Source organism: Quercus lobata, chromosome 6 (assembly GCF_001633185.2).
Source record: "Quercus lobata isolate SW786 chromosome 6, ValleyOak3.0 Primary Assembly, whole genome shotgun sequence".
NCBI lineage: Eukaryota > Viridiplantae > Streptophyta > Magnoliopsida > Fagales > Fagaceae > Quercus > Quercus lobata.
The window spans coordinates 2,871,710-2,888,030 of record NC_044909.1 but is presented as its reverse complement, the minus strand read 5'-3'; the positions used below and the strand labels follow the sequence as shown (position 1 = coordinate 2,888,030).

The following is a 16,321-nucleotide window of genomic DNA, read 5'->3' as shown; positions in this document are numbered from 1 at the left end:
TTTAAGCAAAAGAGAATTTAGAAGTTTTATTAATCATGCTGCAAAATGAAGTAGTTCACAATCCAGCAAATCAAAACTAGAAACATAAACAGAAGACAATAAAAAATTAAAACATTTGCGCATCAATCAGAGGTGGAACATCAACTTCAACAGTTCCTTCTAACATCTGAACAACCTTCTTCATAGATGGACGTAGAGTTGGATTAGAACATGTGCACCATACTCCTACCAAAGCCATCCTCTCAAACCTCTTGTAATCACTCAAAAGTTCAGAATCATGAATCACAGTGGCTTCTAAGTTCGCAGCTCTGACACAGCTCAAAACCCAATCTGTTAGAATTGTGTACTCCACATCCTTTGATTCATCAGCTGGATGCAATTCCATGTGCTTTCTACAATAGATAATCTCAAGCAACATGACCCCAAGCTGTAAACATCCACCTTGGTAGTTACAGGTGCATTCTTGAGCCATTCTGGTGCGATATATCCCATTGTTCCTCTTACATTGGTGTTTGTTCGAGTTTGATCCTTCATCAGTAGCTTTGCTAGGCCAAAATCTGCTATCTTTGCAGTGAAATTGTTGTCAAGAAGAACATTCTGTGGCTTTATGTCACAATGGATGATCAGGGTATCACACTCTTCATGCAAATATAACAAACCTCTTGCAATCCCAAGAGCAATTTCAGCTCTACTTTCCCAGCTGGGTCTTTTCCCTTCCCCAAACAAGAAGTTAGATAAAGTCCCATTCTTCATTAGCTCATAAACCAAAAGCCGGTGACTTTGCTCGTTACAATAACCCAACAACCGCACAAGATTCCTGTGATGTGTCAAAACCAATTACTTGTACTTCTGTCAAGAATTCCTTTTCACCTCTTTCAATCACTTTGTCCAACTTTTTAACAGCAACCTCAACCGCTTCATCTTCTAAGGTTAAAACCCCACTGTAGACAGTACCAAATGCTCCTTGGCCTAGCATATTCTTGAATCCATTTGTTGCTTCTCGTAAATCTTGGAATGAATATGCCTTCAAGTTTAGCTCCACTGGCTTTCTTTTTGGAGGGGGCTGAAGTTGAACACGCATATAACGCTGAGCCAAAGGGTGATGATAAATAGCGATGGCTACAAATAGCACTGCAAATATTGAACATGACAGAAAGCTTGCTAGCAGAACAGCACTGGATGGGGACTCCTTTTTATCTTTGGGGTCCAAATCGTGATTCTTCACTGGAACTTTTATAAACACCACCATATTATTAGTGGTAGGGTTGCTTCTGCTATTCACCAAAGGCATTCTTTTCTTATAACAAACATTATTACCGCTGTTAAAAACAGCAGCCACACAAAAACAATCATCCATCACTTCCTTCTTGCAGTTATCCGCATCTGTTTGTTGAATTCTAGCTAAATCTGCAAATTCATGATTTGGGTTATCAGCATTATTGAGTGTTTGAATAGTGAAATTCGAAGCCGAAGAATTTGGTGCACAAAAATCCATCACTACATTTGGATAACACCCTTTGGAAGGAGTGTTTGGATCCAAAGGTGAATAACCAGGCAAGCATGTGCAATTGGCTATTTTATCATCTGGTGTAATGCAAAAGCCAAATACCCCACAAATATTATCCACAGTGCAAGGCTTAGTAATAGCCTCCCACACAACATCCCATTTGCTAGCTCCATTTCTTTTAAAAAAGGCTAACTGTTGGAAATTTCCTTTGTCATTGATAGTTGCTTTGTGGTAGTAATCTTCAATAGGAGTGGGCACTTTGCTTGTCATTTTGTATGCCATTGAATTTTTTTCTACATAAATAGCATACATGAAAGCTGTGGTCTTGCTGAAAACTAGGCTCACATTGCCATTGTTAACAGTAGCACTGTACCAGTAAGCCGGACCACTAAAACGAAACGCAGATAACAGAATATTCCCATCAAGTTGCTGAATCTCCAACTGATATTGACCAGTGGAGTAGTCAACTGTGCCATTGGCATTGGAGTGCAGCTTCTGGCCCATCACCAAAGTTTGGCCTAATAAAATGGTGTCTGTTGGGAAATCAAAACTCTGCCAAATGATTCCAGAGGAAGAGTTTCGCAATACAAAATTTCCATCATCTTTCATTGAAGCTGATTTTGTAGACGTGTGATTGCATATGAAAAGTTGAGTCCCATTTGTGTGTGTGAGTACAAGTTGACCATTGAGTAATAACTTGATGGTTGATCCTTTAACAGCTGGATCGTCACGATTTGCTGACCAAACCAGAGTTTTCTCTGAGATTTTATCAAACCAAATACCAACAAGGTACTGGTTGGTGACAAGAGGGTAGAACCCAAAAGCAAAATCACCATAGGGTGATTTCCATGAAGAATCGGATCCCGCAGTGATGCTAGAACCCAGGTTTGTTGTACTGTTCTGTATCTGAGCGCTTGAGCAAAGTAAGGCGAGAATGAATGAAAATGACCAAAGCAGAATTCTAGTAACAGCCATTGGTACTAAACAAGAGAGATCATGAGAAAGGATGTGAAAAGTTGGAAACTAGTGAAAATGCAAAAATTATGTGCATCCATTCTATATATGTGATTTCTACAATCTAGATGTGATTTCTACGTGATGCATGAGATCATTTCACAAATAGTCCTAAAAAATCACATTCTTGCATGTTACATTTAAGGAAAATACATGAATCTAATTTTTATGACACAAGGTTGTCGTGAAAATATGGTGAAATTTTATGTGCTCATAAACTTTCAAGCATTTTGGTTCACTTCGATTTAATTCCATCCACGTCAATCCATTCTGTCATTTTCATGGATCGGTACTTTTTTTAAAACTATATGTAAAGGAAGGGTGTAAATATTTTCTGCTTTGATTATTTTTTATTAAGATATTGAATTGATATGCAATTTTCCAATGTTCAATTTTAGATTTATGCAAAATAAAATTTGATTTTTTTTAGGTTATGTTATGCTAATTGATGGAGGGCTTAGGATGGCTTTGACCTCACAATATTGCTATAAATTTTCAAGTGAAATTTTATGTCCGAAATTGCTACATATTAATGAATTAAAAAAAAAAATACTCATGTGATTTTATATTAAACAACCATTGGTTTCTATATTTTCCATCATTGGAAATCATTCTGATTGATCTTTTTACTATTTATTTTCACGTTTTGTATGTAATTATAAATTGTTAAAATTGCAAATTAAATAATCCATCATTTGTTTGAGTACACCATATATTTCTGTAAATATTGGTGTACTTGCTTATTTTAGCAACAAATATTGAAAATGGTGCTAAGCAATGTAATATAATGTTTTTTTTTTTTTCAACAGATACAAACGAATAACAATTGCTTTTAATGTATAACATAGAATTGTTTAAAAAATTATGAAAATATATAATTTGTTCAGGTTGTGATGAATATCACCCAAAATCACCTATGATACTTTTTTTCAATTTACTGGTGAATATTTACAATAAAATTTACTAAATTTTTTTATTGGTTGATGCAATTACTAATTGGACAAAATTTACATAACTGGTTGTAGCATAACCTTACTCAATAAAATAAACATTACTACATATTTTGAAAATCTAACTGTTGAATTACATGTTCTTTACGCTCTTAATACATATGCCAAATTTTGTATTTATCGGATATTATTTACTATATGATCTATAAGCTTATATTTTATGAGTAATTTTAAACTACAAAAACTTGCAATTTAAACAATTTATTGATAATATAGCTATTGATCTTTAATTTTCTAGAAATTTTGCGAACATGGAGGATATTAAAAGAAGATATAATCCAATGGTAGATTTGTCAAAATTCACTTCCAATAAAAATATATTGATCAAGTAAAGTTGCAGCTTAAAGTTACAACCAATTGTGTAGCTAAATTTTGTTCTTACTAATTATTACTAGCTCTCTTTTTTCCTCTCTAACTTTTAGTTGCACCTTTTGCAGATTCAAGCATTTTGGAAGTGTTAGCGAAATGTTTTGTCATCTGAAAGTCGTGAAATTTGCAAAATTATGTTGATAGAAATGTTATTATTTTAAAAAAATTGTTATAGAACAAAAATTTAATATAGAAGACTATGATAAAGTTGAGTGGTTCTTTTTTAACCAATTTGGTTTCAAAATATTGAATAAGTAGACTATAGATTAACTTTTTACATTTTATGATATGGTCTAATTTACTTATTAATAAAAATTTCGCATATTGCATTAAAGTCATGTACATAACATATATGTAAAAAAAGAAAAGGAGCACTATAGGTAAAAACAATTTATAATAAAACATATATGTAAAAAAAGAGAAGGAGCACCATAGGTAAAAACAATTTTTAATAAAATTCAAATCCTTTGGTAATACTTTTTATATTTATAATGAATTACGCATAAAAAAATATTTTATGTGTCCAAAGACTAATATTTATAATTTTTAAAATAGAAAATTTCTGGTCCTATTCAGTCCACTTTAGTCTTATTCGATTCACCTTGGTCCATTCAGTCCACTTTGGTCATATTTAGTCCATTCTATCCACCTTGGTCCTATTCAGTCCATTTTGGTCCACTTCAGTCCTATTTGTCTCACATTGTTCCTATTTGGTCCTACTCGGTCCACATTTGACAACTTTGGTCCATTCCAATCCTATTTGGCCCACATTGATCCTATTTAGTCCTATTTAGTCCATTTGGACTTATTCGGTCCACTTCATTCCATTCAGTCCTATTTAGTCTACTTCAGTCCATTTTTCTACTTTAGTTTTATTCGGTCCTATTCAATCCACTTCTGTCCTTTTCGGTCCACTTTGGTCCTATTCCGTCTTATACGGTCCACTTTGGTCTTATTCGGTTCTATTCAATCAACTTCGGTCCTATTCAGTCCATTCCGTCCTATAAGGTCCACTTTGGTCTAATTCGGTCCTATTTGATCCTATTTGGTCCACTCTGGTTCTATTTGGTCCATTTGATCCTCTTCAGTCTTATTCGATACATTCTGTCCACTTTGACCTTATTCGGTCCTATTCAATCCACTTCATCCTATTCCGTCCAATTTGGTTCTACTCGGTCTTCATCGGTCCACTTTAGTCCATTCTATCTACTTAGTCTTATTTGGTCCACTTTGTCCTATATGGTCTATTTTGGTTCTATTCAATCCACTTGAGTCATTCGGTCTACTTTGGTCTATTTGGTCCATTAGATGCATTTAGTCCATTTTTTGACCTTACATAATAGGAGAAGATAGTTTTTTGTGTGTTGGGACCACCTATTCTAAATCCAAATTTATTTATAATATCTCTCTCTCTCTCTCTCTCTCTCTCTCTCTCTCTCTCTCAAACTTATAATGTCTAAAATCTTAAACATAGTATTTATTGTTGCTATGCTCCTATTAACCCACATTAACGTAGTATTTTGGTTTGGCTAAATTTAAGTGAAAATCTTTCTAAACATGAAGGCGATGAATATAAAAATGCAATCTTTAGGGTGGTTACTCACTTGTTTTAACATCATTATTTTTAAATGAATTGCATGAGATTAATTATACATTCAAGCAATATATATATATATGTGTGTGTGTGTGTGTGTGTGTGTATATAATTTTTATTTAACTATCCAGCATGATGCAAAGGATAGCGACTAATCATATATAAAGCAAAAATACAAGATCGCTATATATAATATTACTGTACACTCTGAAAGCAATTAATAATTACTCTAATGAGGGTAAGTCAATCTAAGTAATGAGAAATTAAATGTGAAACTATTGGGTCCACTACGGATTCAATCCCTCTTTAATCAGGATGGGTTTTCTCTTGTACCAATGGATGGAGTCATCCAACTAACATAATAATTATGGATTTGGAAATGGTCATTGCTCATAGCACCCGTTCAGACTTTAATGGGTATATTATTTATAATTTTTTTGATAGCATCTTAATCTACAGTGTTAATTTGCTTCATGATAATTGTTTTTTTATCATTAAAGCACATATTAACTGGTTTTTTATATATGCTGAGTTCAAGACCTAGATTTCTTACTAGACTATAAGAGATTTTACTAATTGAAGTAATTGAAACTCATATATTTTTATTTGGGTAAATTACAATTAGCATCCCTAAGGTTTGGGATAAAGATAAACAAGTCTAAGACATTTCAGAACTAACCGATTTGGTACTTGAACCATATGCTAAATACATCAATTTCATTTCTAAGAGCTTATGGTTTAGGGATCAATTTGGTTATTTTTGAAATATTTTGAACCTACTTGGTATTAGCTCAAACTTCAGGAGTACCAACAGTAATTTACCCATTTATTTTTTTATTGTTGGTAGCCAATTTATAAGAAGAGTATTTTTTTTTCATTTAAAAAAAGAAAAAAAAAGATTATATTTAAGAAGGAAGTTATGACAACTGTATAAAATTTATTGTAAATTGCAAAGTATACTCCTAAAATTTGGAGTTGCTTGAATTTTACACCTTAAAGTTTGAAAATTTTGATTTTACACCTTGAAATTTGATTATGTTAGCAAAAACACACCCTCGATTAATTTTGGGTGTTAAGTAACACGACATTGCGCTGACATATTTTTTTAGCCAAATCAGTCCTTAAACATAGAGAATAGCTGTCGTTTCACACAAATTTCAAAATTCTTATGATACAGTTTCTCAACTATTCCCAAACTCAAATCCCCACGAATGAGCTCAATGCCAAATCGCAGAGTAGAGACCCATCGTGAACCCATCCCCTCAAAACCATCGGTTGAGCAATTGACAAATTGTTTGTTTTAGTTATTGTTAAAAGAGTTTAACTATGTAGTAAACTACTTTTTGTCAAACTGTGCAATTTTCTCATGATGTAAAAAAGAGTTAGTGAAAAGGTTATTTTGTTTCCCAATTTTTTAAGGGATTAGATGCCTGTGGGGATCCCATTATGTTTGACGAAGCATTGAGAGAATTTCATCGTGTTCCAGTGGGCATTTGAAGTCTACTTTTCTTACATCTATATATACTATCTTTTATAGAGAGAGAACCACTTGTTGCACGACTTCTCAACTTCCAAGATAGAGGTTGAATGCTCTAGAGTGGATTTGCTATGAAATTGCTAGTGGTTTTGTGAGATCTGCTATCAGATTATGGGGTTCATGGGTTAGGGATTTGGGAATAGGTTCAATTTGGGTGAAATGGTGTCTTAAAAAATCTGGAATTTGTGTTTTGATTTTTGGACAAAATAACACTGTTTGGATATGCCAGCTATTCTCTATGTTTTAAGTGAAATAACAGTAGTTTAATGGTTGATTTGGCAGGAAAAAAAAAAAAAAAATACTTCATCTATCCCAGTTTATTTGTCCTCTATTCCATTTTGGGATGTCCCAAAATATCGTCCTGTTTCTAAAAATAAAAGTCATTAATTTACTAATATTCTTATTATACCCCTACTTTATTTTCAAAACTATTTGAAAAGAAAACTAACAAATATTTAAAAAATCAATCTAATTGGAGCACCTTTTTAGTTGCCTCATTAAGAATAACTCTTTAAATAAAAAAAATTTTAAAAACCGATAAATTTATTTAAAGGTAGTTTTGGAAACTTATACATTTGTATAAAGCAGACAAAACAATAAATAATGTTTTCTTAAAAAGTTTAACTTTTCAAATAGAACAAATAAATTGGAACAGAAGGAGTACAAGTCAATAGGATGACATGTCTTAGCACCCAAAACTAACCGAGGGTGTTTTTTGTCAACGGAATCAAACTTCATGATATAAAATCAAAATTTTCAAATTTTAGAGTATAAAATTCAAATAAACTCAAACTTTAGAGGCGTATTTTGCAACTTAGCCTAAAATTTATGTAGCAAAGGTTTTATTATTTATTATATATTGAGTTAGATATACATAAGGTGATAAGCTTTATAATATATTATATATGGAAACATTTACTCCATGAGTACATATGTATAGCTACATTTTTTTTATAATTATATAATTATCATTTGAATTTATATTTTCAAATGTGAAACTTAGCTTTCTTTCAAAAATTAAGTTGGTCTAGATGGTCCAGAAAAAAAAAAAATATATATATATATATATATAATAAAAAACCTTTGAGAAATTTAGATAAAAGGACTGAAAGAAAATTGAGAGACAAAAAATGATATGTTGTGTCATGTGTGTGCTCTTCTCTATTTGCCATCTTTCTAGGGCTTCCATCAGTAACGCCCTAGAACTTGGAATGTGGAAATCCTGTACTGACTCTAGTAGCCACTACAATGATAAGATGGTGTTTCAAGAAATCCCAAAGAGACTTTGGTAGCCTTTGCAAGGCCAAGAAGATATTCCAAGGCAATTGAGAACATGTGGAAGAGTCATAAAATAAGCCGAGAAAGATTTGGGTGTGAGTATCAAGATCTAATTTATTCACTAGCTAAGACAATTGTGATTACAAATAATAATGACCATGGAGCAAAAGGATATTGCTATAGTTTATACGCGGCAATATTGATGTGGCAATAAGGAATATAACTACCTCAATATTGATTTTAACCTCTAGGTATAATTTTTTTGACAAATAAAGGGTATTTTTTTTTTTTTTTTTTTGAGAGTGAAATAAAGGGTATTGTTAATACTTTCATAACAATGTAATAGTAAATTCATTAAAACTACTTATATGATGTAATAATTGTGATATATCACTTTTATAATGTGTTAATTTAATAAATTCAACAAATCACATTATTTATGTTATTATATATAAAAAGAGGATGAATAAAGAAAAAATAATAATAAGTGTGATGTGTTAGCTTTTATAAGATTTCATTTTTAGCCTTTACTCACATACTGCACACTCCTGTTGAAGAAGTTCCCCAACTTGCAAGTTGTGCACAAGTATAAGGTAGCAATCCGAGGCGCGGATGCTTTGGTTAGACTTGGCAGCTCTAGTGTCGACCCCGTTATTTTGTTTTCTCATCCACCGCCTGTGGTGGACCAACTATGTACCTTTGATAAAAAAAGGGACCTTTTGCATTAAAAAAAAAAAAGAAAAAAAAGACCTTTTGTAATAGACTTATTTAATTTCAATAAAAGCTATCCTCTTTTCAAATATATATATATATATATATATATATATATTTCTTATATAATAATGAAAGAAATTACTTCTTATATGTATTAGAGACACAATAGTAAATTCATACAAATTAACTTTTTCATCCACTCATTTTTCTTCTTAACCAAACAAAGTAAATTATATTTATTTTTCATCCTTCTACTTTTTCATCCTCTATACCAAACACACATGATAAAAACTAAAATATTTTTTATTCTTCCCTTTCCTATTTCCTATCATTTTCCATCGGTGAGGCTTTTAGTCCTTAAATTAAATGCCTATGTGGACATACCACAAGTGAGTAGCTGTCCACATGATTCAATTGAATATGTGGACACACCATTTGCAAGCTATGTCATTGGCTCCTTTTCTTATTCATCCAAGGTAGCAAGCCAACAACTACACATCTTCGTAATTAAAGTTCATAGGCTTCTCAATTTTGCATAACTGATTAATTTTTAGGGTGAAATGCAGTTAACACCTTGAGGTTTGGGCTAATGCCAGTAAGGTCTAAAAAATTTCAAAACTAACCAACTTAGTCCCTAGACCCAATTAGAACCTAAACTATTACTCATTATTCTTCTATATCTCACAATGATTATGGACATAGTTGGCTAGTTTTAAAAGTTTTGGACTTAACTGGCATTAGCCCAAGTCTTATAAGTGTTAATTGTATTTTACCCTAACTTTTATTAGTATTAGATTTTGTCTCATAACAGTTGCGGCTCTAGAAATTTTTATTTAAAATGGTCATTAAGAAACTTAAATCATACAAAATCTAATAAAAATAGAACTTGAATATATCGACATAACTACACACAAAAATGCATGAAATTTTATAGTTTCTTTTTACTAACAAACTGAAAAAGCAAAAATGAACTTATGAAAGATAAAATGGGAATTAAGAACGTTGACAGGAATGGAACTAGGATTCCCAGTTGGGGGGGGGGGGGGGGGAGCTTAATATAAGTTCATTAAATTTCATAATGTCCATGAACATCTTATTCCCATATTTGTGGACAAAATATATGATCATGTTGCAATGAACTACTTATTTCATCAATAGCAATTCTTCAAACTGTTGTTCGATAATTTTCAGAAAATAGTATATCAGTAATGATTTCTAATTTATTTTATTTTCTTTCAAAAAATCAAATATTGTAGTTGATTTTTCCATTATCTACAAATAATATAAAAAGTCATATAAATTATAACAATTTATTTTACATCTAGATAACATTCAAATAATTTCTTGACTTGAAAAGTCATGAGATTTTATCCATTGTAAAAATCTATGTTTATTTTATTTTTGATTGGAAATAATGAAGTAACTCAAAATTAATTAAATAAATAGTAGAATGAGTACTCTTCATGTGTTATTTAGACATACCTTACAAATTTGTTCACACACACACACACACACACACATATATATTGGACGAGTACACCTTTTATCATTAGTTACTTCTTTTGAACCAAAAGTTGACACATTTATACTCCATCTCGCACTATAGCAAATGCATGCCACACAAAACAACACAACTATTTTATTTTATTTATTTCGATGAAAACAATAGTCACAAGTTCACACACTAATACACTATCAGTTTCTAGCATTTATTAGATAAAATTTGGTAGAGGGTGTGCCTCACAACTTCACACAACACATCTGAGAGAGAGAGAGAGAGAGAGAGAGAGAGATAGAGAGAGAGAGAGAGAGAGAGAGAGAGAGAGATGGCACAATGAATGATACTTACTGCGACTGTTAAAGCCAAGGAAGCCAAGGAAAGCAAATCTACCGATGCCGCTGAGGAGAATTCACGGTCACAATATCTCTTGTGGTACTGTTTTCTAGGGGAAAAAAATTGAAATTAAACATTGTTTTTATCAAGTGGGTTGAATGAGTTAAGAATCTGAATGATTAAGGGTTTTATTTTTTGTTTTTAAATGAGCTTTTTGTAGAATATTTTGTTCATTTGTTGTTATTTGGCATAATATTCTTGTTGTTTGGGCTATATTTGTTATTATTTGGGCTGAATTTTTGTAATAGGGCACAACAAATTGTCACAATATTTTTCACGACAAATGAGGTGTTAAGTCCCTTATAAGCTAAATAAAATATTAGACTAAACTTAGCATAATTAAAAACAAGGATATTGTAAAATTATTGTGATATTTTGTTGTATCTATAGAATTTCTATAATTTTTATTGTTATTATTTGTGCTTTCTTTTCTTTTTCTTTTTCTTTTGTTTAAAGTGGTAATAATTAAGTTTGGAGGCCAAGATAATTTTTGTTAAATCAAAATTTCTGAGGTTTTCAAGCCAAAGAGTTCAATATTTTATTTGAGATGAGGGGAGAATAGAGAGAACCAAGAAAACAAAGAGAACCCAAAAGATGAGAGAGAGAGAGAGAACTAGAGAAATTAAAGGTAAAAAAAAATGATTATTTAATTAAAATGGAGTGTAAAATGGATAGGGGTTTGGCTTATCACTTTTTTAACTGGACATTTCTTTTTGTTTTAAATATATAATGACAAGTAATAGTGAGTTTTAATCTCCACATTTTATTTAGTTAATGAATAATGTGGCAATTTTTCATTAAAATAAAATGAAATTTCAGTTAAAAAAATACTAAAAAATAAGCCAAACTCAATGGATAGTCTAATGTAGTTGTTTTTGTAAAAGTAATTGTGTATATATATATATATATATATATTTATACTAAAATAAACAGAAAAATTTAGACAAAGAAAGATGCTACATCTAAAACATTTTTAAAACAAATCACATGTGGTTAGTTGTTATTGTTTCAAATTTGAACTTAACACTAAGATTATTTTTTTACCTCAACAATAACAACCAATAACAACCTATCACTTAGGATTTGTTGTAAAAAAGTTGTGAAATTATTGTGGACATATCATTTCTCATAGACAAATGATGTGAATGTGATTGCATTGCTCTGGTATTCCCACGTGTCCATGTTATAAGGCTTTTTACGGACTGATGTCACCTAGATGACATCATCTGATTGACATCACCTTAATGAATGTTGTCTTTTCATTTAAACATTCAACAACCACTACAAAAGAGTCAATGTGAATTCGCTGGTTCTGCTGTTGGATCTTGGATCTTTTTCCAATTCGTACGACGTAGCATTGAAACCAACGGCCAACTACACATTTTCATAGGGGTGTACAAAAAACCGACGAACCGAAAAAACCGCTTCAAACCGACCGAATCGGTGCAAAAATTTCGGTTCGGTTTCAGTTCGGTTCGGTTTCGGTTTTATTATATAAAAAATCGAAAATTTCGATTCGATTTTCGGTTGCAGATTTGAATGCACCAAACCAACCAAACCGAACCGAAATATATTATTATATTATATTTTATATTAAATATATAATATAAAGTTTGTAAACATGGGCTTGGCCTTGCCAATATTACTCAAGCCACTGCCCATTAGATAAGTTAAATTAACTAACTAAAATTAAACAATTTAAACTAATTAAGTTAAACAAAAACTAATTGAAAATAAAGAAAATAAAAACCCTACCTTTACCCTACCTACCCTACTTTCATTTACACGGCATCTCCCTCATCTCCCTCACGCCTCTATCTCCCTTTCTCACAGACTCACACAAAGCTTCCATCACTCCCTCTCACACACACCAGCCTCCATCAGTCGACATCTACCACCGGCCTCCACACTTCGGCCTCCACACGCCGGCACTCACAGCTACTCCACATCTCCCTCACGCCTCCATCTCCCTCACGCCTCACGCCTCCATCACTCTCTCTCACAGACTCACACAAAGCTTCCATCACTCCCTCTCACACACACACCAGCCTCCATCAGTCGACATCTGCCACCAGCCTCCACATTTCGGCCTCTACACGCTGGCATCCACAGCTACTCCACATACCCCACAACCCACACATATTCATTGTCACGCCTCACAGCCTCCACTCCACACAAATCTACCTCTGCTGCCGCCTCCACATGCCGGCCTTCACACGCTAGCCTCCCCACGTGGCTTGATCTTTTCATTCTCATGATGACCACCTCTCTTTTTAATTTCTTGATAACCCTCTCTCTTTTTTGTATTTTGGGTTTTGTTTAAAGTTTAATATTAAATCAATGCTATTTTCTATGAATTTGTGATTGTGATTTTGAGTTGTTATTTTCTTATTGAAAAATCGATAACCCCATGTGATGTTGAGTTGTTTTTTTTTCTTTTTGTGACTGTGAGTCTGTGATGTGGACTGAAACCGAAAACCGATTGAAACCGACGGTTTTTCAACTATTTCGGTCTGTTTCGGTTGGAATTTCACAAACCGAAAATTTCTGTTTCGGTTGGCCAGATAAAAAAAAATCGACTGAACCAAACCAATTACAGCCCTACATTTTCACAATTAACTTCGTCACCCTTCCAACCATACAAATTAATGGTCTGTTTAGATCGAGAAAGAAGAAGAGTAGACTAAAGTAAAGTAAATTTAGCTCAGAAAGCATCTTTGCATGTTACAAAAAGTCTTGCAAAATGTTTTAGTGATGAGTGTCAATTACTCCTTTTTTTTTTTTTTTTTGGGTAACTTACAAATTTTCACTTTAAACTACTTAATTTTACACTTAACCTCCTGAATTATTAAAATGCACCTTCTAAACTATTAAAATGCACAATTAGTTCTCAAATTTTAACTTCCCTCCAAATTTAGAGGGAGAGGAGAATAGAAGGTAGTAGAAGGGAGGAGAGTAGTGGGGAGAAAAGTAGAAGAGAATGGTTGTTCTTCACCTCGTTTGGATATTTTTAAAATTAAGTAAGGGGGAGAGAAATAATTAGTCTTTTCATAGTTTGCAATTTTATTAATATGGTAAGGGTAAATTTGGTAATTCATTTGGTCAAGTATTTTTATGCTTTACTCTCTCTCCAAATCTCTCCAATTTTTAGGGAAATTAAAAACGAGGAGTTAGAAGTAATTAGAACCCCTCCAAATCCCCCCCCCCCTCCTCCCTTAAAAAACATTCAAATAAGGTAATTTAACTTACTCTCCCCCTTTCTACTCCCCCTCCATCCAAACAAACTATTAGTATTAAGATGAAAGAATTAAGTATTAAAGACTAATTTACCTCTTTCTTTAGTGTTCCAAAGTTTTTGAATTAGAGTATTGATAGTGCGTTTTGATAGTTCAAAGAGTAAGGTGTAAAATGCACTATAATTTATGGTGGAAAAGTATAATTTCCTCCTCTTGTGGTTTTTTTTTTTTTTTTTGGCATATGGCCTTAGAACTTGTTTGTTAATATCTAGGAAATAATCCTTTTTGTTAAATATGCAATAACAATTTTCGTCAATTCCAGTTAGTTTAATTGGTAAAATCTTTGATGGTTGAATAAGAGATATAAAAGAAGAGCTCTCAAGATTGCAAGAGGATCTTGAGAACATGATGGAAGAGAAGTTACAATCTCTTGATTCAATGGAACTCAAAGAACAAATCAAGTTCCAAGAATCTACTGCTGTTGTTGCAAGTCAGGACGTTGATTTTTGTGTCAAAGTGGATGATATCCATGTACATTCTGCCCTTGAAGTTCAGTCTAAAGAACCAACAAAAAAGGTGATTATGATCTTCCAAGAATCAATTCTTGATGCACCAATGGAGACTTCCATTCAAGAATCTATGATTCAAGAATTGGCAATCCAAGTGTCAGTGATCCAAGAATCCAAGATGCAAGTGCCAATAATTTTAATAGTTCTAGAATCAAATAAGGTCTTGAGGATACAAGACCATTTCAAGATTCAAAGAACCAATGAAACCTTGAAGATTGAAGAACTGTTGAAGGCTTAAGAATTCGAGCAAAGTTTGAAGATTTACGAAGAAGAAACCTTCATGTGCACAGGACCACTTGTCAAAGAGAAATGCATGAATATGGTGATCAAAATGTTACTAAGGTATTGGTCCATTTGAAGATCTCCTTTAATGAAGGTGTCATTTCACAACACCACCTTGTGGGTAAGGTGTTTTCAAAAGGAGGGAAATGTTAGGAATATAAAATAATTGTTGTAATCTCTTTAGTTAGGTAGTTAGCTAATTGGTTGAGATTAGAATTAGGATGAGTTAGTTAGGATTTAAGTACATGTAGCTCATTTAACACATGACTTAATTCATAAAACATATGTGGAATTAACTAACCAATAATCTTGAGTCATGTGGGCCAATGACATTACAGCTAGTCTCTTATAAATACATGATTGTAATTCAACATTAAATATCATTGAAGAATAAACCAATATCTTAGTGCATTAATGCATTTTTCTCTCTTAATCTTTCTCTATGGAAGGTGATTATCTTGAATTAAATCAATTTTCCCACCATTCCCATCGATTCCCCTACAATTCCTATTTATCCCCATTAGGAACCACTGGGTTCCTATTCATTCCCGTCAAACTTTCACACACAATGTTAGTCTATAAATACCACCTTCTACTGTTTACTTCTCATCAATTTCAATCAAGCCTTCTCCTCCTCCTTTTCAATCTTTCATTTCAAAACTTTCAAATTCTTAAGTCATCATGGGTGATTTCACTTATGAGAATAACCTCGTCCCAAAGTTTCCATCTCAGGTCATTAGGAATGCTGAAATCATTGAAGGAAATGGAGGCCCTAGAACCATCAAGAAGACCATCTATGCCGAAGGTAATTAGCTTCATTTCTTGTCTCCAACATATCATTTGTTTACAAATTTAAAAAGTACTAAATCTATTACTTTGATCTTTCACTCTTAAAAATAGTAATTGTAACCCCAAGGTATTTAAAAGTAAAGCAGTTTTTACTTATTTTTGGCTATCACAGTATCATTTATAATGTACATATTGTATAGAAGAGGTAACATATTTTTTTTCCTATATTTTTCAGGCATCGGCCTAATGAACCATACAAAGCAGATTTCTGATGAATGTCTCATATAACCCCATCATCACTACGAGTGCAATTACAGCGTTGTTGGGGGTGATCCTAACAACGACACAGTTAGGAATGTCTCATATAATTCCAAAATAGTTACAACCCTTGATGGAGGATACAGCAGTAGCACCTCCAGCTACAGAAGTTACTCCTCAACCTCGACGGGCAAGCGTCAAGTCAATGCCGAAGGCACAGGACGCATCAAGGCTATTAAGAACCACCCTCATCCTCATGCCTACAACTAA

The 16,321-nt window shown here is 32.7% G+C and overlaps 3 protein-coding genes across 3 annotated transcripts; 1 reads left to right on the top strand and 2 right to left on the bottom strand.

Annotated features, from left to right (window-relative positions):
* On the bottom strand, positions 1–741 carry LOC115993833 (G-type lectin S-receptor-like serine/threonine-protein kinase LECRK2). Its single transcript, XM_031117809.1, has one exon. It carries the CDS (start codon positions 470–472, stop codon positions 107–109), a length of 366 nt encoding a protein of 121 aa, XP_030973669.1. The 5' UTR covers positions 473–741; the 3' UTR covers positions 1–106.
* LOC115993832 (G-type lectin S-receptor-like serine/threonine-protein kinase LECRK4) lies at positions 1–2,517 on the bottom strand. The gene has a single exon (XM_031117808.1). It carries the CDS (start codon positions 2,480–2,482, stop codon positions 788–790), a length of 1,695 nt encoding a protein of 564 aa, XP_030973668.1. The 5' UTR covers positions 2,483–2,517; the 3' UTR covers positions 1–787.
* Positions 2,518–15,685: 13,168 nt separating this feature from the next.
* Positions 15,686–16,321, top strand: LOC115994678 (major allergen Mal d 1-like). The gene is made up of 3 exons (XM_031118901.1): positions 15,686–15,809; positions 15,994–15,998; positions 16,100–16,321. Exons 1-3 carry the CDS (start codon positions 15,686–15,688, stop codon positions 16,319–16,321), a joined length of 351 nt encoding a protein of 116 aa, XP_030974761.1.

Bases quoted from the DNA above. Each gene is read 5' to 3' on its own strand.
- LOC115993833 (XM_031117809.1), bottom strand. From the start codon at position 472: ATGGCTCAAGAATGCACCTGTAACTACCAAGGTGGATGTTTACAGCTT.
- LOC115993832 (XM_031117808.1), bottom strand. From the start codon at position 2,482: ATGGCTGTTACTAGAATTCTGCTTTGGTCATTTTCATTCATTCTCGCC.
- LOC115994678 (XM_031118901.1), top strand. From the start codon at position 15,686: ATGGGTGATTTCACTTATGAGAATAACCTCGTCCCAAAGTTTCCATCT.